Genomic DNA, 24,938 nt, shown 5'->3' with positions numbered 1-24,938 from the left:
GCTAGAGCTTTTAAATGGTAGCTATATTAACTTTTGATATAAGTAGTATCCTAGCTGAGGTATCCCAGTTTGCTTTATTATAGAAGTATATTTTCTTATAACTTGTTGCCAGCATGTGTGGCAGAGTTATTAATAGTACAGGCATTTTTACCAAGAATGTTGGGTCAACCTCACACAAAATTGCAACAAAAGCAAACTCATCAGATAGTCCTCAATGACAGAAAAACAGTGTGAAAATCACTGAAATAAATCTCCTTTTTTGCTCCTTAACGGTTTAACATTTTTGTTGTCATATCATTATAAGAGATCTCTGCAAGTCTCAAATATGCATTTAGTCTTGACTAAGAATAGCTCTAGAACTATGGAGCAAAATTGGAAATTTTTATATGAAAACATTTTGAAAAACATATTCCAGCGAAGCAAATAACTACATCAAATCACTTATCGTGGATGACCTCTCAACTTCAAAGACTGATTAAAAGAAAACAGTGCATGTATAATCAAACTACAAGATTTTATCGGCTGGAAAGCATATACAAAGACATACAATCCCAAGTACTTTAAACAATGCCTTGCCCTTACTGAAACACCTTACTGGCAGTCTTAATTCAGATTGTGATAAGAAAAGAAAAACCTTTGGAACTTCATAAAGTCTCAAAAGCAGGATACAACTATTAATTTGTTACAGATACCAACTGGTGAAGTTACTACACCAAAGAAAAATTGCAGACACTTTAACCAATTGAAATTTGACTTTGGAAACATCCCTGAAATACCAGTATTCTCATACCAGTATTCTCATACCCATCCATAAACAACACCGATCTGTCCAAATGGTGTTTTCAAAATTTATATCTCCTAGCATCACACAGAGTCACAGACATTTATGACCACAAAATAACACAATTTTGCATGTAGTAACTACAACAGTATTGAATAGCTGATCACCATCACTTAAAAGCAGGTGCCACAGCATTCACCCAATCTTTCAAACTGGTAGGATCTTCTCCAGTAATATCTTTATAATGAGATGTGGTCTCACTAGGAGCTAAGCCAGTATCAACAGCTTTGTACATTTCAATAATGGATTGTATTAGCCATGGCTGCAATATCCCTAACCCTGACAAAGATCTCTCAGTATCCTCATATGTAGAAGTTGTGATGGTCACTTCTCTACCAAGGGCTTCGGAAAATGCTTTTGCTACATCATTAAATGTGTGACGATTACTTACAATTGTGTAAACTTTATTAATGTGTTTTGAGCAATCAGCTAAAATTGCCGCTGCAGCTTTCCCTGCTTCAGCAACCACTACACTTGTATACGGCTTGGTGGGGTCTAATGGTGTTATTATAGTGGACATCTTCTGGATTGTTTGTTTATAACGAAAGTAGCTCTCAGTGAACATCGGAAGACGTAAGAATGTGTATGGTACTCCCAACTTAGAAATGCTTTCCTCAAGCTCTCTGAACTGCTTGCCAACTATGATATCAGTAAGCTCAATAAGTGGAACACTTACAACCAACAGGTGCTCTACTCCTGCCTCCTTGGCAGCTTCTGCGGTCTTGATAGCCAATTCAGCACGGTTTTCAGTTGGTGGAGTGACAATGAAGACACAGTTAACTCCTGTGAAAATCTTAACAAGTTGCTCTTTATCTCCTTGGGTGGCTTTCACTACGATCACTCCTGGTAATGCCTTCACCTTTTCAGCCTTGTCCGGGTCTCTGACACCAGCACGTATCTCCAGTTGATTAGAGTATAAGGATGAAAGCGATTGTAAAGAAGCCAACCCTATGTTACCGCTAGCTCCGATCACGAACACCACTGGCTTTGCCATTATTAAATGTTCCGCTCAATGTTTGGCTCTTTTTACTCACTTTTATTCTATCTACTAGTCTCGTCCTCTTCTCCGGGGTGGCGCTTATCGATTAGAGATTATAAATAAATGCCACCGAAAGGGGGCGCTTATAATCTCTAATTGATTTTTTTTTCACCATAAAGTATAAAATTGTAATAACAACACACAACTAGCAAAACCGTAAGTAAAATAACGTGACTCCACCCTAACTAGATCCATTGGAGGTGGAGTTCTGTCAAAGTGACCGGATGATGACTGCGATGATGACTGAGCACCACGGATACATGCAATAGCAGAACGCAGCAAAGAAAAGGAAAGACAGCAACAGAGCCAGCCTAGAGTAACCGAGTAATTATCCCCCACTTATTGGACAAAAGAGAAGCCAGACGCTTGTAAAAAGATAGTGGCTTCATGAGCCAGACCTCCAGTAGCAGTAAAAACCAAGGGAGAGAATAAGGCATGTTCAACTTCTCGGATACGTTGGCCATAAGCACACTGTTTGATGTTCTCATGCTTTTTATAGGCAGCAAACAATGATGAGCACTTATTTGAAGCAGAATAAGGATTGAAAACTCTGACATCGACAAAGCATTTGTCTGATTGACCACCCCAAAAGCCATTCCAGACGAGCGCCATCTTGAGTATTCGAAGTAACGGGGGGGGTACTCATCTGGATTTGAGACAGGTTGCAGTTCAGGTTCAACTATGACCTACAAACAAACTTCAGTTAATAGAGAAGCTGTAAAGTCGCTGATATCATTGTGTCTCAAAGTAGGAAGTCCACCCTTTGGACATGACAGCGCATGTTCTACGGAGAAGGAGGAACCACCACAAGCATTAAAGGGAAGGAACCCTAGGTAAGGGCATCCATCACTAATCACATTTACCCCAGAATCAGCAAAAAGTTGTTTGGCCGCATCAGGAAGCAGATTCTCTTTAGTAACTAGCCAGGCCTTTAAAGCATTGACAAAATGGCCATAAGATGGACCAACTGAGCAAAGACATTGCCACCACTGGTGCAATCTTCCAAGCTTACCACAAGCACAAGTATCATCGGCATACCAGATTTGTTTAATATCCCCTGGAAATCGCTTTAAGAGTGGGACTGTAGCAAGAGCATACATAGGCATGGCCAAAGGGTCACCCTGGATGGTACCTTCTTCTGACATTAAAATTTCACCAGAAATAAGCAAACAAGTGGGAGAACGGTAAGTATTGATAAGGAGTGTGGCAAAAGATGGGCATAACTGACGAATGTTATGAAGGGCCACAATATGATGTAAGGAATTAAAAGCATTGCTAGCATCTACTAACAAAACCGCATCACAGTCACTAAGAGCAAAGTAGGAACGAACTGAGTGGATGGCAGCTTCCACACCGGCAAGCTTCCCGGCATACAGTTGAAAAGACTCTGCACTAGAGCTGTTCTGTCCAACTTGTATTTTTTATTATTATTAAGTTTTGTGCGTGTGAGCGGGAAAGTGGCCACACACACATACATGATTGCCATTACTAAAGCTACTACAAGAGTTACCAGCTAAAAGGTATTGGTTGGCATGCATGCCACAGCTGCGGGTCTCAGGGCGCGGTGTGCCAGGGGGTCTTCAAACCCAATTACTGTTGCAATTCCGTATTCCATAGCTATTTACTCACAGCAAACTTTATAAATAAAGATGAATACTCAGTTGGTCCGAACACTCCCAAATTTTACTGTAGCCAACTAAATCGGTAAGTTTAGCTTTCCACTGGCTGAATCAGATCAGAGGTTAGTGCATGTGCAGATCTATAAAAGCCTGTAAATACTTTGTTCCAGAGATTTAAGCTGCAAACAAATGCACCTGAACTATGCATGTTTGTACACCGTATTATTTTAGTGTTGTGACCCTTGTGTTTCTGCCAAATCATCAATAAAATGTCTTGTCCATGGTTTAGTAAGTTCCCTTTTTGAATAGATGCAGTTGATATTTTAGGTAATCATTTGACTGCAATGTTTCCTAGGGTTAACATTACCTACTGTCATTGTCATTAAGTTTTGCTATGGTTGCAGTAGCAAGCATGTACAGCTCTATGCTGGAGTTTTGCACATGTTATATGTGACCACAAAACCGATCCAAATCTCACATGAGGCAAAATCAAACTAACACCACCAGTAGTTAGCTACACTATTGTACTAGTGGTTTTGACACTCAGCACCACTCAAACTACTCAAGGCTGGTTTCAACAGACGTCTTTTCTGGGGGCTGTGTAGAGCTCGAATGGCAGTTTTAAGCCTTGTGAAGGACCTGGCTTGGTAAGAATCAATGGTTTACTGGTGGACAGCCTGACAATGTTGGCCAGACGTTTTCTGTATAGATTTTGCTACATATCAACCACTAAGGAGCCAGCACAGCCCTGTAATTTTGTCTCTGGACTCCAATCATGGCCTGTCTCCATTTTGAGGTCTAATCCTTGCCCACCCCACTACCCTCCACCCCCACCCTCTACCCCTTTGTGAGCACTTGTGATACTACTATCTTATTTGGCGGGAAACTCTACAAGCAGCTACAAGTACTGGAAGTGATCTTAACGGTAACAGATTGATGCATCATTAGTGTAAATGTCATACACGTGCTTGCTATCCCTGGAGAGTTATGCTGGCTTGAATTCTTTAAAACCGTTTTATCTCGAAACTTCTAATGTGCGATTTGGATGGTCTTTCCAAAATCCAGTCACATGTTCATACCACTTCTGGTCATTGCGTCCACTTGTAACCCACTGACACATATAATCAATGAAACCATAAAAGAAAAGGGTCTGAGAAAGTTTGTAAATATTTACTGTAATTGTAGATATTTAAAATGCTAGCTACTAGAAATGTACATGCTGATCTTGATTATGCTTTGTCGCTATGTACTTGTATTTAGTCACAGATACAACCTTTGTTAGTACCAATTGTGTAAACAGATTACAAATTTAAATCGTTATGTATGATGTGTATGTAACTCTGTGTGGTTTGGCTGCAGTCCTTCATTGCAAATTTAAAATGTAGCTATATCCGTTTTGCATATTTGGTTCGCAACCCCTATTGACTATAGCCATCTATTTTCTTTATGTAAAGCGATACATTGTAGTCTTTTTGCTACAGATATGGCTACACCACTTCTGCATGGTTATTGTATGTGTTTGCAACTCACTGACATGTGGTCAAAGAACTGTGTACATTACAATTATGATCCCACTAACTAAGTTCCACAAGGGGTTATAAACCTTGTAAATAAAGTGCAATCAGAATCTTGACAAGATACAAATTTTCCAAATAAATAAAAAAAACTTCAAACCCAGTGGTAGCCTATAAGTATGCATGTTTTAGTTGCTCTTGTGTTCTGTAGCCAAATGCCTTCAGTAAGTCCAGTGTCTACACTGAAGTGTTGCATACTCTCCTTTGGATAAGCTCCTGGGCCTACATACTTTGCCCTGCTGGATGTTTCTACTGAAGAAAGAAGACCCTGAAGGACTCTACTTGTATACACAAGATGTTAAGCAGAAGTAGCTATAAGTATTCTCATTTGTCATTGCTGTGTGCTGCAAGCAAATGAACAAAAATGTATCATTGTACAGTGGCTGATAAAGCTGTAACAGTGATGCAGAGACCACATGCATTGATTAAGTCACTAATCATGATGTTGACATCACCCCAATGAGTAGTGGTCATGCATGAGTAATGATGGAGTGTAAACACATATGCACACTTCTCTTAATGCCTTTAAATAAATTTTATCTGAGTGATTTGGTAAACAAACATGGCACCACTGATGATGCAATTGATAAGTGATATCAAAGGTTGTTGTGGCTGTGATATGTACACTATTACTGTAATATGTGTGGGTGTGCTATGCATGTGCACTGCATGCTATAATCAGTGCAGTGCACCGATACATATATGGTACAGTATGTTTGTGTATGTAGAACATTCAGTTATATAATTAGCTATGTGTATGATAGCTACAGCAGACAAGCAACTTCTCTAAAACTTAAGTGTTTGTAATACATTGTGTCTGAACAGTTTAATTTTTAATATGCATCCATAGTTATACATGACCAGGTCTGTCTTATAACCTTTCCAAATACAGTGGAACCTGTCTATAATGGTCACCTTGGGACCAGATATATCTGGCCTTTATATACAGGTGGCTGTTATAGAGAAAACCTGTATAAGGTGGTCAGCAGCATTTTAGTGGCTATGGCCGTTATAAATGAGTGATTATTATTAAGAGGCTCGCGCCAACGGCAATGCAGTAATATTTTAGTACAGAAAGGACAAGGTGAGCTTGTTAAGAATGTTGGTTATAGCTATTGAATACGTTTAAGCAATGAAGCCTGATAGATTATATAGTATTCATTGAAAGGCAGGAAGTGTGATAATTGTGCATTAATTGAAACGGTGCCGTAGTGCCAGACATGAAAGGTAGCGACCGCTATATGAAGGAGAAAGTTATGTATACAGTGATTCATAGGCGAATTCTTGGTTGGCCGTTATACGCGTTAGACAGGTGACCGCTTAATGCAGACAACAATGCATACATTTGTATGGGAAAATATTTGGGACCTCGTGTCCATGGCCGTTATGCAGAGGTGACCGCTTAATCCAGGTGACCGTAACACAGGTTCCACTGTATCTAAGTTTGATAATCCATAACTTCCCATTCCTTGATGGTTAAAACTATACAGCAGATTTAAAATGACTAAGTTTGAAGTTCCTACCTCATTCACACCACAAGTTTTGAGTTGTCAAGTGGAATAGCTATTAGACTTGTTTTGTCAGACTGGGTCACATGCATATTAATTCTGAGAATTGATTAGCCTATGGTGTATGTAAGGATGTAACACTTCCTCCATAACAACTATACCATATGGTACAGTGACATCAGTACAGTGATAGCCAACAAAGCCCAATTCCGCATAGGAGAGTGAAACTCAAAACAAACATTAGCTGCATACCAGTACATATGTCCATCATACTAAGTCCTCAATGTATATATAAATACCTGTAGTGGGGTCATCAATAAAGTGCTCACTTAAAATATGTAATGCATGTGTGTAACTATGTATATAGTCAGATAGAATTGTCCCACATTAAGCTCTCTACAGAGTAAGACTCAGTGAATACTTTTCATGTGAAGTACTTCCGTCTCCATCAATCCATTGTTTGACATCTAGATCAGCACTGCTCAGTTCCCAGTAATATTTGTCAACTACCACAAAAGTGACAATGGAATCGATATTCCACCCATCATTGCTACCATGGATGATAGTAATTCCTTCTATATCCTTTGTTTTTATGCAGCCAGAGAAACCAAAATAATTTTTAAGATCTAACTTCCAGAGGTCTCCTTTGTGCGGTTCATAGTCATCCCTTGGCAAGTTTGGTAAGTACTTCTCACTTATCACTCCATTTACTTTCAATTGTATTAAATGAAGTCGGTCAGAACCGGCAAATGGTAAACTTGATGTAAAAGCCATCACATATAGCTGGTTGATACAGGAATCTATTAGAATACAATGTGGAGTTGTAAAATAAGTCCATTCAATATCAATTACTTTCATAATGGTAATTCTGACACAATTGTAACTATGGTAACATCATACCTGTTGGAAGACGATGAGGATTTACCAGAAATTCCTTTTCTGGTTCAATAACATGAAATGGACTCACTGGAGCAGCATAACCTAAAGTCACCACACTCAAGATGGTCACCAGTAGAACAATCATGGTTATTAACTGAATAACTAGCTAACAGCAGGTAGCTAAAAACTACAAAATAAAATGCTATATAACATTACACCGGACCATTTCTTTATTTATAACCATAAAGTATAACAATGGGAAATACATCATAACCACATTTGTGATCACATTACATTGCTTACTGCATGGCATATGATTTGCTACTGGAATATGACACAAAATGACATACAATTATATAAACAAAAAAACCTCACTGTTTATCATGTGGCCACAACTACGTGCCTAAACCATTAGCTATGTTAACTGTCATTAAACATACATTATTGTACCCAAATGTCCTCTTCTCCACGTACAGCATTATATTACTACTTCATAATGTAACTGATACCATGGCAACCTAATCAAAATGTGAGTCACAGTCATACACATGATACTAGTCTGCTTTCTCCAGTGGTCCAGCCAGACAGGTTTTTAAAATTGTTTTCTGCCAAGAAGACCATTATAGTCTTGAAGACAATGCTTAATTGTTTCTCTTAATGTGATTGGAATTTACAATAAACTATGACAAATGAAAATGTAAGCCATAAAAAATCCATTACAAATCCATAAAATGGCATTAAGTGAAATATACGTATGCTGTAGCTATTGCCTAATAATTGTGTGTGTGTGTGCTTATGTGAATATTCAATCTGAATTCTTTTTGTGACCATCATCATCATCACTGTCATCTATTGCAAGGTCATCATCCTCAGAATTCTCCACTAGCTTCTTGTAGTTCCAACTATTAGTTGACTTAGTTATCATCACTACATGTTGTGAATCTGATTCATTCAACTTTTTATATTTAATGGTAGATCCAGTATTCTGTCTCCTCTTAAGTATTAATACTCCAACAGCAGAGAATATGGCTAACACTGTGGCACAATGGATTATGTATACTTATGTGATGCATGATACATGTTACTGTTTACCTGCTATCATGATTACAACAGCATATTTCATCATCAATCCACAGTTTAAATGTTCACATACAGTGTATTCAGTACAGTTGTGACCATCCTTATCAAGTGAGTAATCCTCATCACATGTACAGTAATAACTGCCAATAGTGTTGGTACAATTGTGCTCACAGTCGCCATTGAATTCAGCACACTCATCAATATCTGTAACAAAGTATATACCAAGTAAGCAAATATAAATACAGTGGTCATGTTTTGTTATATGTGTACTGAAATAGAGCATTGTTACAAGGAAAATCAAGCATGTGTAAGCAAGACAAGATTAATAGACAAAAGTAGCATGAAGAAAAGCCAAGTGCTTTGTATTCTACTTTCTTGGTTGTGTTTTTGGAACATTGATCTTGAGAAGTCAGTTGTTTCAGATTTCAGCAAACAAGTACTCATGCATGCAATTTTGTCTGTACTCATAGAACAAAGTCTGTTTTATCTAGGGTTAGGTAGTTTAAAATGTTATAGAGGTATGGAGGCATAATACAGTATGTGGTGGCACTTTGATACTCCAGCCCATGCAAAGTATATACAATATAACAAAAAAAAAATCTGTGAACTATATATCCCAAGCTACTGCCAATTAGATACTGATCAGTTATCTACTATATATAAATGGTGTGATACATACCAATACAACTGGCATTATCAATTTCAAGATCATATCCATCAAGGCAAGAACAGTAGTAGCTACCATTAGTGTTAGTACAAATGTGATCACATCCTCCATTGGAAAATTCTTCACATTCATTAATGTCTGTGAGAATAAGCACTGTATATATAGCTACATAGTATCATTCAACAATACAGATACACTATATATAGTAGCTATACAAACCACTATTCTTAGTTTCACAATAACATACAGTATATGTAATATCCTGTGATGTCATGCATGCCAAGCAGCTGGTGTGTGCAATGTGTACTGCTCATGCTCATACACTAAATGTGACTATATATCTTTAATCATTGACTGCACTACACTTGAGGTTTGGTAGTCTCAAGCTCCGTGCATTAAATAGTTGAGAGATGCTTCCCTAGACATTTTCAAAATAGGTGTTAAATGTGATCATCTCAGCAAAAGCCTGTCTATTTTGCAGAAGCATGTGTTTTGAGGAAAATGAAATTAAAAATAATAATTATTTTTAAAAATGGTGAAAATATGTGTGTTAAAAAAAATTACGTAAGGTATAATCGAGCCATTACTCAAGAAAGGAAGTCTTAAACTGATTAAGCCTATACACCATTTTGTTCGCCTACTCATGGGGAGTTTGAAAATCTTTGTTTCAGTTTTGTAGCCCCAATGCTTTGCATGTCACATGCTTTGTTTACAATGTGGTAGATGTAAACAAAATCGTCACCATTTTTTTCAACAAAACTGCCTTCATATGCCTATGCGAAAGTGACTGCAGGACTAAAACTGTACCTTGGTTGATCTGCCAATCCATGGTGAACATTGTAAGCCAAATTCCAACTTTGTAGACTAATCCAAACAGAAGTTCAAAATAGTTATTTAGGGACATGTTAGTACTGCTAGTTTATATATAAGTGATTACTGTATGCGTGTGTGTGTGCGTGTGCGTGTGTGTTTATGTGTATGTAGTATGCAGGGTGTAGTTGAAGAACAGCTTCGGCTGATGCTGCCTCCCTGTTAAAATAACAATTGAGAAAAATTATGGCTGTGAATGTAAGCTCCAGTAGTTTATTTTTAGTATAGTCACTGTACAAATCAATTTCCTTACTTTCTATGCATAGCACTGTAATTCAAAAACTACTCACCATAATCGACTGAAACTTTATTCCTTGGGCAATGCAGATAATACTGACAAAATTTTTAAAAATGGGTTTTCGCTGAGATGATCACAAATACTTTATTTTTCGCACAGTTTTTAGCAGCAACTATAAACAGCTGTCATTTAAGATATAATAATTTTGAATTCTGTCCAAATGGATAAATTTGACAATCTACTGACATCTGCTCAACCTGATTTGAGTATAATTTTTTGTAGAAGATATTTTATAACATCCTTGAAAATGAGCATGGAAAGACTAGGATAGTGTGTCTGTAATTAATCTGGTCTAGAAGGCCAGAGGCATCCAATTATTAAATGCATGTGATCAGCAAGCACATTGTTCAATGGCATTACATGATTAATATAACATAGCCAGTCCCTTTTAACTTTTCTTTGACTTTTAATTGGTTTCTGACCCTAACAAAGGTCAGATACATGAAAGTATATTACAAGATCTAATAATCAATAACATCAGATCACTAATATTCAAGGGCACACTATGTTAATCATTACTGGTAGAGCCGGACACTGTATACATGCATAATACTTCCCTACTTAGTACCCACCAGCACAAGTATGATAATCATCAGTCAACTCATATCCCTTATCACAGGAACACTGATAAGATCCATCAGTGTTATCACATGTTTGTGTACATCCTCCATTATCAGTTTGACATTCATTGATATCTGAATCACAACAGTAACTATTAGCCACACACAGTGTATCACACATACCAATACAACTGGAGGTATCATTTCCAAGATCATATCCATCATGACAAGAACAGTAGTAGCTACCATTAGTGTTAGTACAAATGTGATCACATCCTCCATTAGAGAATCTCTTGCACTCATTTATATCTGTATGCATGAATATATGGAATAAAATTTTCCATGCTGTAAGTGACTAAGTTCCAGGTACATATTATGATGTCATTGTAATCTATACATTTGTATTACCTGCTCTATAACACATACACATGCATGTGCACATGTACATATACAGGAGACACTTTACAGATGTAGATAAAGCAAAGCCTCAATGACATGATATACTCCATAGTGCTATTCAGAGAAGATCTGCATGTGCACTACACACACACAAATTCTAGTGGATTAGTACACACAAATAGGGTAGTAATATCAGTACATATGAGGCTGTAGCATTTTACCAGGATTTATGGCTGCAACATTTTACCAGGATTTATGGTAGGAGCACTAAAGAAGGGGGGAAATGGCCTTATTATGGAAGCAGGGCTGCCGAGAGACTTTAGGGGGTCCGGGGAAAGTTAAGAATGTGGGGCTCTATATCGGTTATAGAGCCCCACATTCTTCCCCAAGGAAATTTTGAAAATTAGACCCTCTGAGAATGAATATGAGAGTGATTTGAGTAGTTTATCACAGTATAATATGACTGTTTGTATTACTTTATCATGAAGCTTAAATTACAGCTTTTCCTAGCTATCATGCAATGCCACCTAGGAATTTTTAAAATACTGCACCCTTTGAATTTGAATGTGAGATTGATTTTTAATGTATTATTGTTTAGGGCAGGATTCTCAAAGGAAGTTTTCAACAGAACACAACTTTATAATACTAGTGGCACTGTGCCCCCAGCCGCTGAAAGATCTTAAATATTTTAATGGTCCAAAACTCAACAGATTGCGATAATATAACTTATGGATGAATTATTGTGATACTTTGTACAACTCACAGCTATGACACAGTTATCTACTGGCAGTTGGTCAACACATGCACAGAAGGATTTTTCAGTGACAAATTAGGTTTTTGCTATACAATTTAATAAGCATATTGAGGATATTTGTACACCCAAGTGCATAATATAAAATTATATACCTATACACGACTAAAATACAACTTCAGTGATAAGCTCATACTCAGTCTTGTATCACTCACGGTGTTTGTAATGCTACAATGTCTGCTTTAGAAATTCAATGCTCTTTCCAAAAGTAAAGTTTCTTGTCACATTAATCCATTAGTATTTGTATTTGGACATTTAGAGTGCACTTGATTGCTCTGTTAGAGTACATAGGTGACTTTTCTATTAGAGTATATCAATCCTGATCTAAGTCACAGTGCTCTTTAAGCACCTATATCATTATATTATTATGAGCAGTGGCATGTAAAGATTTGCTGACCCTGGAACTATACTGGATATTGAATTTGCTAGCTAATTAATGCTATCTGTTAGTTCCTGTGTCTTCGAGTCTATATACATAGATTTACACTGTTGTATGTTTTTATATTGTATGTATGGACAATGTATAGTTATGGGGCCACAAACAATGTGGGGCCCAGGGCAATTTGCCCCAGTTGCCCCCCTCTGTCGGCGGCCCTGTATGGAAGAGCTTAGCCCCTCTCTAGCTGTTATTAATAATTATCAAATAGCTAACTATACAAATGCTTAGCTACCTGCAATTTCAGTGAATCACCTGGATATCTATATGCATCAAGATTGATACACCCTAATAGAGCAGTCAACAAATTCAATAATAATGGTGACTGCTGAAATCACTCTCAGACACTTAAGTGTAATTCTTGGAGGGAGGGTGGTATGCCCCCAGACCTCTGTCCACCAGATACTACTACAAACCCAAGATCGAGATAGTCTAATAGAGCAGTCACCTAAATACAACAGTCAAGTTAAACTGTTAAAATCACTCTCAAATTCAATCTCTGAGAGGCCTAATTTCAAACTGTTGTGGGAGGCATTCCCCCAGATCCCCCTAGACTTGCATGCTTCACATGCTAGTGTGCTCCACATACTAAAACATGTCATGTAATCCCCTGGATAAGCCTAGCTACATCCCAGCCCCCTCCTAAACAAAGGCATTTCCTACGCATCTGATATATGGGCTGGTACCTGCTAGAATAATAGGTTCAGTTTTCTACATATGGTATATAGGATATTTAAACGTAGATTGACAGAGAAGCCCAGCCCCACTGGTCATTTGCTTCTCTAGTAACACTAAATTCTCATCAAGACAGCTGAAGGCTGTAGGAAATGGTCAGGTTGGTCAGGCCTGAGCCTGACCTATAATCTGGAGCTGGACCAACTAGCTGACCAGCTCAAACTATATTATTCTCATGCAATTTCTGGACAATCATATCTACATGATTGTACATTTTACAGATGTTATTGAAAATGCATGGAGTTGATTGCTTGGCCAAGAAATTTTTAGCACTTATTAAACATTTAGTTGGCTTTAAATACAAGTTACAGAATGAAAATATTTCGTCCCTACTGTGATATGAGATGTTATGTGATGAGATGTAGCTTGTGGCCACATGGCTTAGCCCTATTTTTGCAAGCCTGGTGACATATATAATGGCCTGACAAACTCAATTTTCTCTCCTTCGGCCTTGTAGCTACATGGACACTCTGCTTCCACAACTTTCTATTCATAGAGCTGGGTGTAGAGGATGCAAGTAAAGTTTCTTATATTCATAAGCAACTGGGATCAACTGAGCATTAACTTGGAACATTTCGATTGCCAAGCCAATTATGCTCCAGCCATTTGATTTCTGATGTTTCACAACAAAATCAACCCACAACCCATGCACTTGCATGTACATACATGACCAGGTCTGACAAAATGGGGCTGATAACTAGTCAAATTTCGACCATAATTTCAGAATTTTATAACTTTTTCTGTGGACATGATAAATATTTAAATTTTTCTGCATGTAGAAATTTATGGAGATTTTACTGAAACTTACAAAATTGTTATACATAGCTTACACAGAAATGGAGATACAGATTATTAAGTAAACATATGTATTTTCCAGCTATAAGCTCCATTTTTCCAGACTCGGTCACATACATGCACTGCACACATGGTTAGAAGAACATGCACACTTAACACATACTATACATAGTTTAAGCAGAAAGTCATCTAGTAGTTTTTGTCTTCAACCACTGTGTACTAAAAGCACTTTTAAGGATATCTATAGACATCCATTATAATACTGCCACACTGTTGCATACATTAATGCCAAAACAGTCAAGCTGTGCAGTAGTGCTGAGCAATATGACAGTATTACTATTTTAGTCAAACCACAGTATCTGTTTTTGATACTGTCCAATATTTTGACTATAGCGAATACTGTGGATTGTAAAAACACAAGTAGCTAAAGTAATAAGCCTATAGGAAGAAGTGTAGTAATCAGCTTTCAACACAATTCTACCAATATTGAAAATAATTAGGGTCTAACTTTAGAGCTACAAATCTAAAATAGCACCAATTAATACATGCCAATAATTTAGTCATACTACAACATCAAGTTGACAATACCGTACCAATATCACTTTGACAATACCGTACCATTTAAGAAATATCAAAACCACTCAGCACTACTGTGAAGAAGGGTTCAAAACACCAAGGTTGTAAATCATACACAGAATATTTTGCTATTTCTGTTAATAATTATCACACTGGTGTCTACTTTCTTTGAGTTACACAACATATTATTGTGTGTGGCTTGGTGCATGACATACCAGGCATGATATACCAGGCATGATAAAATTACATCCTCACCAACACAAGTGTGGTTATCATCAGTCAACTCATATCCATCCCAACAGGAACACTGATAAGATCCATCAGTGTTATTACATGTTTGTGTACATCCTCCATTATCAATTTGACATTCATTAATATCTGAATCACAACAGTAACTATTAGCCACACACAATGTATCACACATACCAATACAACTGGAGGTATCATTTCCAAGATCATATCCATCATGACAAGAACAGTTGTAGCTACCATTAGTGTTAGTACAAATGTGATCACATCCTCCATTGGGGAATCTCTTGCATTCATTTATATCTGCAAAGGTGACATTAATGATGGTCTGGACTACAGACTACAGACATACTATTGTACTTGTACATAGCTAATCAAGGCGTATTTTAGTAAACTATACAGTATCAATTTTAAGAGTTGCTTATGACTTAATTGTTTTATGAGTCATTTGATTTTAGGACATATCACCACCATCTTTATCCAATTGGGCTATCATCTACATGCAAAGTTGTATATCATATAGCAGAATATATTAGAGGGGAAATATTTTGCAGAATACCATCATGCAAAATTTCAAGGGAGAAATGTTTGTTTCTTTAGAATCTTTTTGTATTATTAAACAATGCCATTGTAACCATCCTGCAGACACAGTATTTTGAGGAAAATTTTTGTGCCAATCCATGAAAATCACACTAAAAATTCCCCTTAGTAAAAACCCACAGGGCAGTATTTATGGACTATGGTTATTGTGTATGTGCAGTACAGTTTTTCTGAATACAGCAAAATTAATAAGGAGATTCCATCCAGCAGCATAGAGCCAAACATAATCTTACCAACACAAGTGTGGTTATCATCAGTCAACTCATAGCCATCCCAGCAAGAGCAATGATAAGATCCATCAGTGTTATTACATGTTTGTGTACATCCTCCATCATCAGTTTGACATTCATTGATATCTACACATAGAAACTTGATGAAAGTACTGTAACAGATACTGAATGTGCTTATCAATCATATGTGACCCGCTGAGCGAAAACCTGACTAGTTTGCATTTTTATTAAACTTCTTTTTGTAACCCTCTTTGTAACCCTCTTTGTAACCCTCTTTGTTATCCAGAGGAAAAAACCAATGGGCTGTCAAAGTTTCAGCCTTATCTGGTGAATAGTTGTGGAGTCGTAGTGATAGACAGCAGGAAGTGCAAAACAATCGATTTGTACAGTGACTATACAGAAAAAAAATACAGGCGCTCATTTAATTGATCATAACTCACGAAGTAAACAAGCTATGGAAATGGGACTTGGCTCATTGTCTTCACAATGAATTGGGACATTCAGCAATGTACAGTTTTTCCCTACATACTTCCCATGCATTTAAGCAAAAAGGCTGTTTAAACTTAGAAACGGCAACGTTTATGTAATATCATAGATTATAGACAAACACACTGAATTGGAAACTCGCGGCTGATCCTCACCTACAGCCAGGTGTTAAAGCTGTTGTAACTCTCCAACAGATGGTAGAAGAGAAATAATTCTTGTACATGGGTGAATGGTGGATCATAATGACTGTATTACGCGAATTACAGCCTTGTAGTAGTCTCCATTGCCAAGTAATCAGTACCACACAATCCTTTGATGCTCGACACTGGATGCTGCTTTAAGCCATAACTCATAGTCCACTATGCAAGGAAGCATTTTGCATTGATTCAGGTATGCAATATACGTCTAACAGCTTATAAATCCACAAGGTTTGTTCATTTTTGCTAAGCATTGTGAGTAAACAGTACCATAAGCAAGTAGGTTAGGATTGTCCGAGAGCCCAAAATTCTGCTTCGTAAATTCTTTCAAAAAAGTCGACAGAATTGCTTGATAAGGCACTTGTATTACCTGACAGGCTTAGTTAATACAACAATAGAACTTTCCCACAACAAGACTTACTGTGAAGATGGATTTGAAACAATTTTTGCGATGTAACATGACATGTTTCCAATCCTCTGTGTTTGTGTGTGTGTGTGTGTGTGTGTGTGTGTGTGTGTGTGTGTGTGTGTGTGTGTGTTGTGCGTGTGTATATCTATGATAATATTTACTGCAATGTAAACAAATGCCCAGAACTCATGTTTGCTTCATGACATTGACACAAAACAAAGATATTCTTACTCACCATAACAGATGAATCCATTGGTAACTTAGTTATCTTGATTTGATCCTTGTTTCACTGTTAACTGAAGCGATTTATTTTTTGTAGTATGTGTTTTTATCCAGTGTACTTTAATGCGGTTTTTCTCAAAAACAGAATTATGCAAACTAGTCGGGTTTTCATTCAGTGGGTCACATATGTATCTAAATATCATCATCTAGAACCAATTATTATTATATGTATGTACTACTATATAGCTTAAGCCAAGGTTCAAATGTATAGCTAAAGTGAATTTAGTAGATTTAAGCTCGAATTTAGTCAACATACTAAGCTGCAGGTTTGCGATACTATGCCAAAAAATTTTTTGAATCTACTGTAGGCTATAATTAAACACACTAAAAATTATGCATGTAAGTTAGTTGTGCCTTCTAGCAGTTTGTACTTCCTTGGTCAGCACACATTATATTACATGACAAAAAATCTTACAGCTTGAAACGCTCTGGTTGAAATATGAAAAGCACGCAACTCCTTGAATTAGGCAAAACAAAATACATCATAAGAAGCTTAGATATTGCATAAAGTATGCATTGTATTTTATTTTATAACTTTAAAACTGGCTATACAGGTACGTGCAAACAATTTTCCATACTTAGTATTATACAACTTCAAAGAACCAAGTGTGCATTCGCAGCTAGACTGTGACTGGCTGTGCAGGAGTGGCTCCAGGCAGGTTTCTGAGGTTAGCTACCAGAAACTGGTCAAATGTATTCAAGCAGTTAAAAATATAGTTTGCATTGATTTGCAAGGCATGAGACATTTAAATCATGATACTCTAATAGAGCAGTCAATCACTCCAATAAAGCAGTCACAGTAATTTAAAAAAAACAACAAAAAAACTAATGACCGAATCTTGGAAACCTACCTTTTGGGCACTAACAAACTTTTTGGGAAAACTCAAATGAAAATTTCAATATTTTTTTTTGTACATTTAGATAAAGCAACTATTAAACATTCTTGCTGTGAAATTTCACACCCATAGCTTATTTTTCCTAAGAGATATGGATGATTATATCAGACCATGTAGTAAATTCACATGCGTGGGATAACAATTAACTTACAAATTGGGTGATTTGTTCAGGTGTTGGAATGGCTAAAACTTAGTCTTAGACAAGGATACATGGCATTTAATTGCAGAAAAGTACCAAGAATACTTCATTAAACTATCAGAAATTCTTGAATGTATTTTAGATGGTAAAATGGAATTATTGGTAAACAAAGTGATTTGTCACCATTTGTCACCCTTAATCACTCACAGAATTCAATACATTACAATAAAAGTTAGTTTGTAATGTACAGGACAGAAAATTGGCCATATCTCAGGAATGATTAAAGATATTATGCTGAAATTTTAACACAAGATAGATGAGCACCCAGTTCCTCATCTAAGCTATAAAACAGAAAATTGACCCATGTGCCAAAAAGGTAGGTTTTCCAAGATCAGGTCATCTATGTAGCTATAATAAGGATTTTTATGTACTTTATCAGCGATATTAATATATAGCTGGTGGAGAGTAGTTATTCTCAGCAGGCAGTAACTTTTGGTTTTCACAGAAAGTCTATAATTACATATGCTACTGATCTGAAACCAGTCACCAAAAATCCTGGAGCTGTCTATGCTGTGGGTGCATGCACACCTGCATGGCTTAAAATTACTCACCAACACAAGTTTGGTTATCATCAGTCAACTCATATCCACCCCAACAAGAACACTGATAAGATCCATCAGTGTTATTACATGTTTGTGTACATCCTCCATTATCAGTTTGACATTCATTGATATCTGAATCACAACAGTAACTATTAGCCACACACAATGTATCACACATACCAATACAACTGGAGGAATCATTTGCAAGAATATATCCATCATGACAAGAACAGTAGTAGCTACCATTAGTGTTAGTACAAATGTGATCACATCCTCCATTGGGGAATCTCTCACATTCATTGATATCTGTATGAAGGAAGCAATAGCATCATCATAACTATTAATCAGCTAAGTGAGCAAATAATTATTTGCATTTTCTATATAACCACTGTAGGGAATCCTGAGCTTACAGAGCCATTAGCTAAGCCTGAAGCTTGTAATCACTACTCCTGATTTATTCTTATCCTTAGCTTGTGGCCACCTACTATATTACCTACCCTACGTCCTCACCCTCCACCTATTAACAGTATCAAACAGTATGGTAGTACTGTTTAAGTAGGGATTTCCAGAAATGACGTACGCTGCAAAAGTTCCACCTTTTAAAAACCAGCTTAGAAACGTCTTACGCGATGAAAATCACCTTTACAAAATAATATTAATCCATCTAACATCAAATTAAACAAGAAAATGCTTACTGGCAGACGGATATAGAATTTTTTTCAAATTGTCCCCTCACTCACTCACTCACTCACTGACCACACTCACAAGCCTAGAGGCCAAACAAAGTTGCACACAGCCACCATTTTATGCCACAATAACAAACTCATTAGTAGGATGTGCCCTTTGGGATTCCGAAGAGTGTGTGCCCTCTGCACCTTGTCTTTTCTTTATCTTCAATCAGGTTGCTTGTCTTCTTCATCCCAACAAAACCATATGGAGGTATTAATTTTCTATATCAACTCTGTCTATAAGCAGCATAATAGATGACATAAAATTATTTAAGGCGCTTAGACTACGTTACTGTATGGTACTACCATACACAAGGAAATTTTGATGTCAGAAAAATTTGACAAATTGGTTTAATTCGTCAAATTTAAATTCGTCAAAAGTTTATAAGCACCTTTTAAAGTACAGGTTTTGTCTACAATTTCTTGACTTTTGTCAACATTTTATTCGTCAAATCTGCTGAAGTGTGATTTCGTCAAATTTTTTTGTCAAAATTTACTTGCGTATGGTAGATAGCTACCTAGCTGTGTCTTCATGATAGGTCACAAGATCATGTCCATTCTTTATTCTGCATATTATCGATCAATTCCATGATGACCATGCCCCTTTTACGCTAGCTGCATTTATAATGGAATAATGACCACACACCTTCAACTTGGTAGGCTAACTCAAGATGACTCTAATAATCAACCAAAACCACAATGACCACACCCCATTTTGGGAAAGCACACATCTTTGCAGGCTGACTCAAAATACTCTAATGCAGCAGTCACCCTAATAGAACAGTCACATGTTTATAGCTAGCTGTATGCTTTAACAAATAACTAAACAAACTAGTATATTAAAAATTATAAATTTAAAAATGAAGTAAGGATTCAAGTGATAAAAGTGGTGAAACAAGAGATGAACAATGGTAGTTATTACAGCATAGCTCAGTGAGAAATCCCTACTTTGGCATGGTATAACAATTATTTTGTGTTCAGTGCCAAAGTAGGGATTTCCCATTGAGCTAGCTACTATTGTCATATCTTGTTTCATTATTTTTTATCACTTAGATCCCTACTTCATTTTTAAATTTGTAAGTTTTAATAATAGTAATGCTGATAATGGCATTTATATACAAGTGCAAGGAAAAATAAATTTCAGTTCGATTAGTGATCACAAAAATAAGAGTAGGGAAATAAGGCAGGAGGCCTACACCTACAGATATACTAGTGGACAATTAATCCCTACTAATTCATTCAGTCTAACTGAATTAGGCATTAAACATCCACTAGTATGGTGTAGGTAACCCCTACTTTATTTTCTATGGTCCCTAATCAAATTTAAAATTCTTAATTTGCTTTACTTATTCATAACATTACGACTGGTGAACCTAGGCATACTGCATCAAAAGAAAGAAGAACACCAAAGACAATATTTTTGATTGAACACGTGCCTTAACTATCAAGTACTGACTTGAAAGTGAAGTGACCATTATGCTTTGCTTTCAGCTATGTTCAGCCAGTTTTACAGTGCTAATAATGAAGAACAGTAGGAGAAGTATGTCTGCAATCAATCCAATCACCATAGAAAATGTGGATGATTCCCATTTACAAATGTAGGGAGCCATTGCACTACCATGAATCAATGCCTTAGGATGGTCAGCAAAAAGAAATAAGGTGAGTCCATGATGAGTGCATTATACGCACTGCCGCAAGCCAAAATGCAGGCTGAAGCGACTTTGAACAGTGAAAAAATCAAGCCTGCAGCCATAGCCATAGCAGTTATTGAGTTACACTTGTCTAAAGGCATCAGGCAGGCAGTTAGTCAATCAGTAGAAAATTCTATTGAATAAAAAACTACAGTAGCTTTCCTGCATGGCAGCACAGCTTTATGGCAACAGAGTACTCAATGAAACACAAAATATTGCTGATTAAAAAACGTTTTGTGATATTAAGTTGTTGGCTTTCCAAAATGTATATCTGTAACTAGAAAAGTCATGTAGTGTCAGCAGTAGTAAGCTATGGAATTCTGCATTGTAGAAGTACAGTAAACTATAGGCAAGATGACAAGCATATTAACATTATACAAATACCACATTTACATGCAGGTACCATGATATTAAAGCTGAAATGTTCACTCACCAACACAAGTGTAATTGTCCCCAGTCAACTCATATCCATCCCAACATGAACACTGATAAGATCCATCAGTGTTATCACATGTTTGTGTACATCCTCCATTATCAGTTTGACATTCATTGATATCTGAATCACAACAATAACTATTAGCCACACACAATGTATCACACATACCAATACAACTGGAGGTATCATTTGCAAGAACATATCCATCATGACAAGAACAGTAGTAGCTACCATTAGTGTTAGTACAAATGTGATCACATCTTCCATTGGAGAATCTCTCACACTCATTAATATCTGCAAGGAGATCGAGCCTGTACATATCACATTCATAGACCATAAGCTAATTCTTAAAACATTGTCTTCATAGTCACAAACACATAGTGACAAACTATAATAGTAAAGTTGTTTACTCACCAGTACAATTGTGACCATCACTTGTCAACTCATATCCATTCAAACAGGAACAATGATAAGATCCATCAGTGTTATCACATGTTTGTGTACATCCTCCATTATCAGTTTGGCATTCATTGATATCTGATGTCAGCAAAATAATATGTATAGATTCCAAAACAGTGTTCTTTTCATACCTTTGCAGGAATTTGCATGTTGCAGCACATATCCATCTTGACATGAGCAGGAGTATGACCCATTCCCATTAATACAAATTTGATCACATAGATTTTTACCTTCACGGCATTCATCAATATCTGTAATACAAATCATGTAAAATATAACACATACACAAAAAAAAAATTATTATGTGACTAAAATGTGGAAAATGGCACTTATCCATACTTGTAGTAGTTACAATATTGCTATCAGAAAAGTTTTATATGCTTTTTATTGATGCAATGATAGCTTTTGTTTTTAAGTTATCTTGTACAGTATATGTTTGAACATGTATACACCTCACCTTCACATGCTCTGCCATCAGACTTCAACTGATAGCCATCATTGCATGAACAAGTAAAGGACCCTCGTGTATTGAGACAATCATGATCACATTCATTGTGATTGGAACACTCATCAATGTCTTAAATGAACCGTAATGTTATAGTATACATATATACAATTCAATCCTTTAATTCTCACCTTGTTCACAATTGTTACCAGTCCATCCTGGAGCACATATACACACTTCTGGTGAACTGCATGTTCCTCCATTGAGACAACCACCAGAACAGACAGCTATAAGAAGCACGTACACAATCATACAATGATGCTTGCATATATGTCTCTGTTTGTATTTTACTCTGCATTTTGTAGCTTTCAACAATAGCTAACTGTATTACATCCATATGTACAAGTAATTCAATGAGTACCTTGTTCACAGTTGTTACCAATCCATTCTGGAGCACATGTGCATACGTCTGGTGAACTGCATATTCCTCCATTGTGACAACCACCAGAACAAACAGCTAAAGAAAATGGCAAAAATAGTTCAAATACTCTATGTGTAAATCATGACCATATACTTAAATATGTTCCCAGTTATTAACAGTTCAGTTTACACTCACTGGTAACTACACAGCAGCAGCATTTCAAGCAATGTATAACAGGGATCAGAACAAAAGTAAAAGTGGTTACTAAAGGTTTAGTCCAAAGGCAGCTAGTCTGGGGGCATGCTCCCCCAGGAAAATTTGCATTTTGAAAATGCTATTTATTTGGAGGCATAGGCTGTGTGCAAGGTGCTAGCTAGCTAGCTACCTGACAAGTAATCAGGGGATACAAACTGAACACTGGAAACATTCCTTGCAAGCTATATTCAAAAATGGTGTAGGGTTTTAAGACTTAAACAGCATTGTGGAGTTGCTTTTTGGCCAAAGTAGTCACAAGGAAAATGATAATTATTTTTAGCGGCACTTAATATGGACGAAGTAGTCATGAAGCTGCTCTGGGTGAAAGACAGGTTAAATAAGTGTTGCTTCTGTCAGTTGTGGCATTACTAAGTATTGCATGTTCACTACTTTTAGCTTTTGCAAGTTTTTTTTCAAAAGTGGTTAGGCTCTGGCCACACTGGTTGTACCTACTCTGACACCCTTGTATAATATAAGCTATAGGGAATCTACTATGTCTACTTGCCTTGTTCACAATTGTTACCAGTCCATCCTGGAGCACATGTACACACGTCTGGTGAACTGCATGTTCCTCCATTATGGCAACCATCAGTACAGATAGCTAATAAGAGACATACACATGACACTTGCATTGTCTGTGTTTGCAACAGATTAATATATGATTTTGCAGTTTAAAACTACTTATCTGCTGTACGTTGCATTTGTATGTACAATTATAGTCAGTACCTTTTTCACAGCTATTACCAGTCCATCCTGGAACACATGCACACACTTCTGGTGAACTGCATGTTCCTCCATTGTGACAGGCAGAAGAGCATTGAGGTCCTAAAACGAGATTTAATATTATGTTTGCTCATGCCACAGTTGTCTGTAACACAGCTGTAGTAATATACAATTAATGTTAGAAGCACGGAGAATACAACTACCTGGACTAATGGCTAGAATTGCTATTATATAATTTTATAGAAAATACTCTTGGGCACATGCCCCAACTGTAATACGTATATATCCAGCTATTTTGCCTACAGAAATAAAGCCATTAAAAATCACATGGAGTCTGGTATGATTTAGCTAAAGAAATTGAATAGAGCCGCATTTTGGTAATTAATTTTGCATTATGAATCTTTCTGTTGATTCTTGGGTCTCCTGACAGGTACAACAATCATTGCATAACATACGTACTTGTACAGTCTACTCCACCATAGCCAGGACAGCATGCTTTGTCATCCATGTAGTAGGTTGTTTGTGTAGTTGCTATGTACTTGAAATAAGGTTGTTGTCTACATGTAAAATGCATAATAAATCAGTGCAAGTACAGTATGACATATGATTGTCATTCCATCAGTATTCAACACACTCTCAGAGTCAAACTAACTTGTAACATGTCCAAAGTTTTAAGAAATGTAGTATCCATATTCCACACTTGTATGACGTCCTCTTGTAAGCAGAAATAGGTGAGTCAATATATGAGACTTTCGACTTGCGTGCTGGACAATACCTGCATGTTCGGCAAACAAAAAAAATCGTGATATACTTGATCAATGCTAGCTCACTTAGCAGAACTCCGGCGTATTTCACAAGCAGCGACCAAAATCATTAAAGCGAGAGCTATCGTGCTTAAACGCCCCATACCGATCGCTATAGCCATACTACTGAGCTGAGTAGAATTTGAAGACACAGACACAATTATGCTACACACAGCAGAAAACGGTTGGCTATGTGGTAA

The 24,938-nt window shown here is 36.8% G+C and overlaps 3 protein-coding genes across 5 annotated transcripts; all 3 read right to left on the bottom strand.

Moving 5' to 3' along the window:
- Nucleotides 1-834: 834 nt before the first annotated feature.
- LOC136266736 (NAD(P)H azoreductase-like) lies at nucleotides 835-1,926 on the bottom strand. Its single transcript, XM_066061759.1, has one exon. It carries the CDS (start codon nucleotides 1,833-1,835, stop codon nucleotides 951-953), a length of 885 nt encoding a protein of 294 aa, XP_065917831.1. The 5' UTR covers nucleotides 1,836-1,926; the 3' UTR covers nucleotides 835-950.
- A 4,918-nt stretch (nucleotides 1,927-6,844) lies between these two features.
- On the bottom strand, nucleotides 6,845-7,784 carry LOC136266743 (uncharacterized). Its single transcript, XM_066061765.1, has 2 exons — nucleotides 7,482-7,784; nucleotides 6,845-7,381 (listed from the first exon to the last, which is right to left on the bottom strand). The coding sequence occupies exons 1-2, from the start codon at nucleotides 7,603-7,605 to the stop codon at nucleotides 6,978-6,980; spliced, it is 528 nt and encodes a 175-aa protein (XP_065917837.1). The 5' UTR covers nucleotides 7,606-7,784; the 3' UTR covers nucleotides 6,845-6,977.
- A 296-nt stretch (nucleotides 7,785-8,080) lies between these two features.
- On the bottom strand, nucleotides 8,081-24,938 carry LOC136266722 (fibrillin-2-like). 3 transcript variants are annotated; one of them, XM_066061742.1, is made up of 22 exons: nucleotides 24,766-24,938; nucleotides 24,588-24,710; nucleotides 24,395-24,492; nucleotides 23,939-24,037; nucleotides 23,718-23,813; nucleotides 22,958-23,053; nucleotides 22,728-22,823; nucleotides 22,549-22,668; nucleotides 22,223-22,342; nucleotides 22,047-22,169; nucleotides 21,801-21,926; nucleotides 21,630-21,752; nucleotides 18,958-19,083; nucleotides 18,787-18,909; nucleotides 15,770-15,892; nucleotides 15,114-15,239; nucleotides 14,943-15,065; nucleotides 11,119-11,244; nucleotides 10,948-11,070; nucleotides 9,220-9,345; nucleotides 8,553-8,744; nucleotides 8,081-8,495 (listed from the first exon to the last, which is right to left on the bottom strand). In XM_066061742.1, the coding sequence occupies exons 1-22, from the start codon at nucleotides 24,858-24,860 to the stop codon at nucleotides 8,266-8,268; spliced, it is 2,733 nt and encodes a 910-aa protein (XP_065917814.1). In that variant the 5' UTR covers nucleotides 24,861-24,938; the 3' UTR covers nucleotides 8,081-8,265. The 3 variants fall into 3 exon arrangements, with proteins under 3 accessions (XP_065917814.1, XP_065917816.1, XP_065917815.1); XM_066061744.1 differs by lacking the exons at nucleotides 18,787-18,909; nucleotides 18,958-19,083; XM_066061743.1 differs by lacking the exons at nucleotides 21,801-21,926; nucleotides 22,047-22,169.

The sequence above is a fragment of the Dysidea avara genome, chromosome 9, assembly GCF_963678975.1.
Source record: "Dysidea avara chromosome 9, odDysAvar1.4, whole genome shotgun sequence".
Lineage (NCBI taxonomy): Eukaryota > Metazoa > Porifera > Demospongiae > Dictyoceratida > Dysideidae > Dysidea > Dysidea avara.
The sequence above is the reverse complement of the archived record's forward strand: the minus strand, read 5'-3'. Positions and strand labels throughout refer to the sequence as shown.

What these genes read in the sequence shown, in the direction of transcription:
- LOC136266743 (XM_066061765.1), bottom strand. Translation starts at nt 7,605, where the DNA reads ATGATTGTTCTACTGGTGACCATCTTGAGTGTGGTGACTTTAGGTTAT. An exon ending in TCCTCATCGTCTTCCAACAG is followed by an intron (nt 7,382 to 7,481) that starts GTATGATGTTAC and finishes GTATTCTAATAG; the next exon opens with ATTCCTGTATCAACCAGCTA.
- LOC136266722 (XM_066061742.1), bottom strand. Translation starts at nt 24,860, where the DNA reads ATGGCTATAGCGATCGGTATGGGGCGTTTAAGCACGATAGCTCTCGCT. An exon ending in TGGTAACAATTGTGAACAAG is followed by an intron (nt 23,054 to 23,717) that starts GCAAGTAGACAT and finishes CATTTTCTTTAG; the next exon opens with CTGTTTGTTCTGGTGGTTGT. An exon ending in TGATAACCACACTTGTGTTG is followed by an intron (nt 15,240 to 15,769) that starts GTAAGATTATGT and finishes TCACCTTTGCAG; the next exon opens with ATATAAATGAATGCAAGAGA.
- LOC136266736 (XM_066061759.1), bottom strand. Translation starts at nt 1,835, where the DNA reads ATGGCAAAGCCAGTGGTGTTCGTGATCGGAGCTAGCGGTAACATAGGG.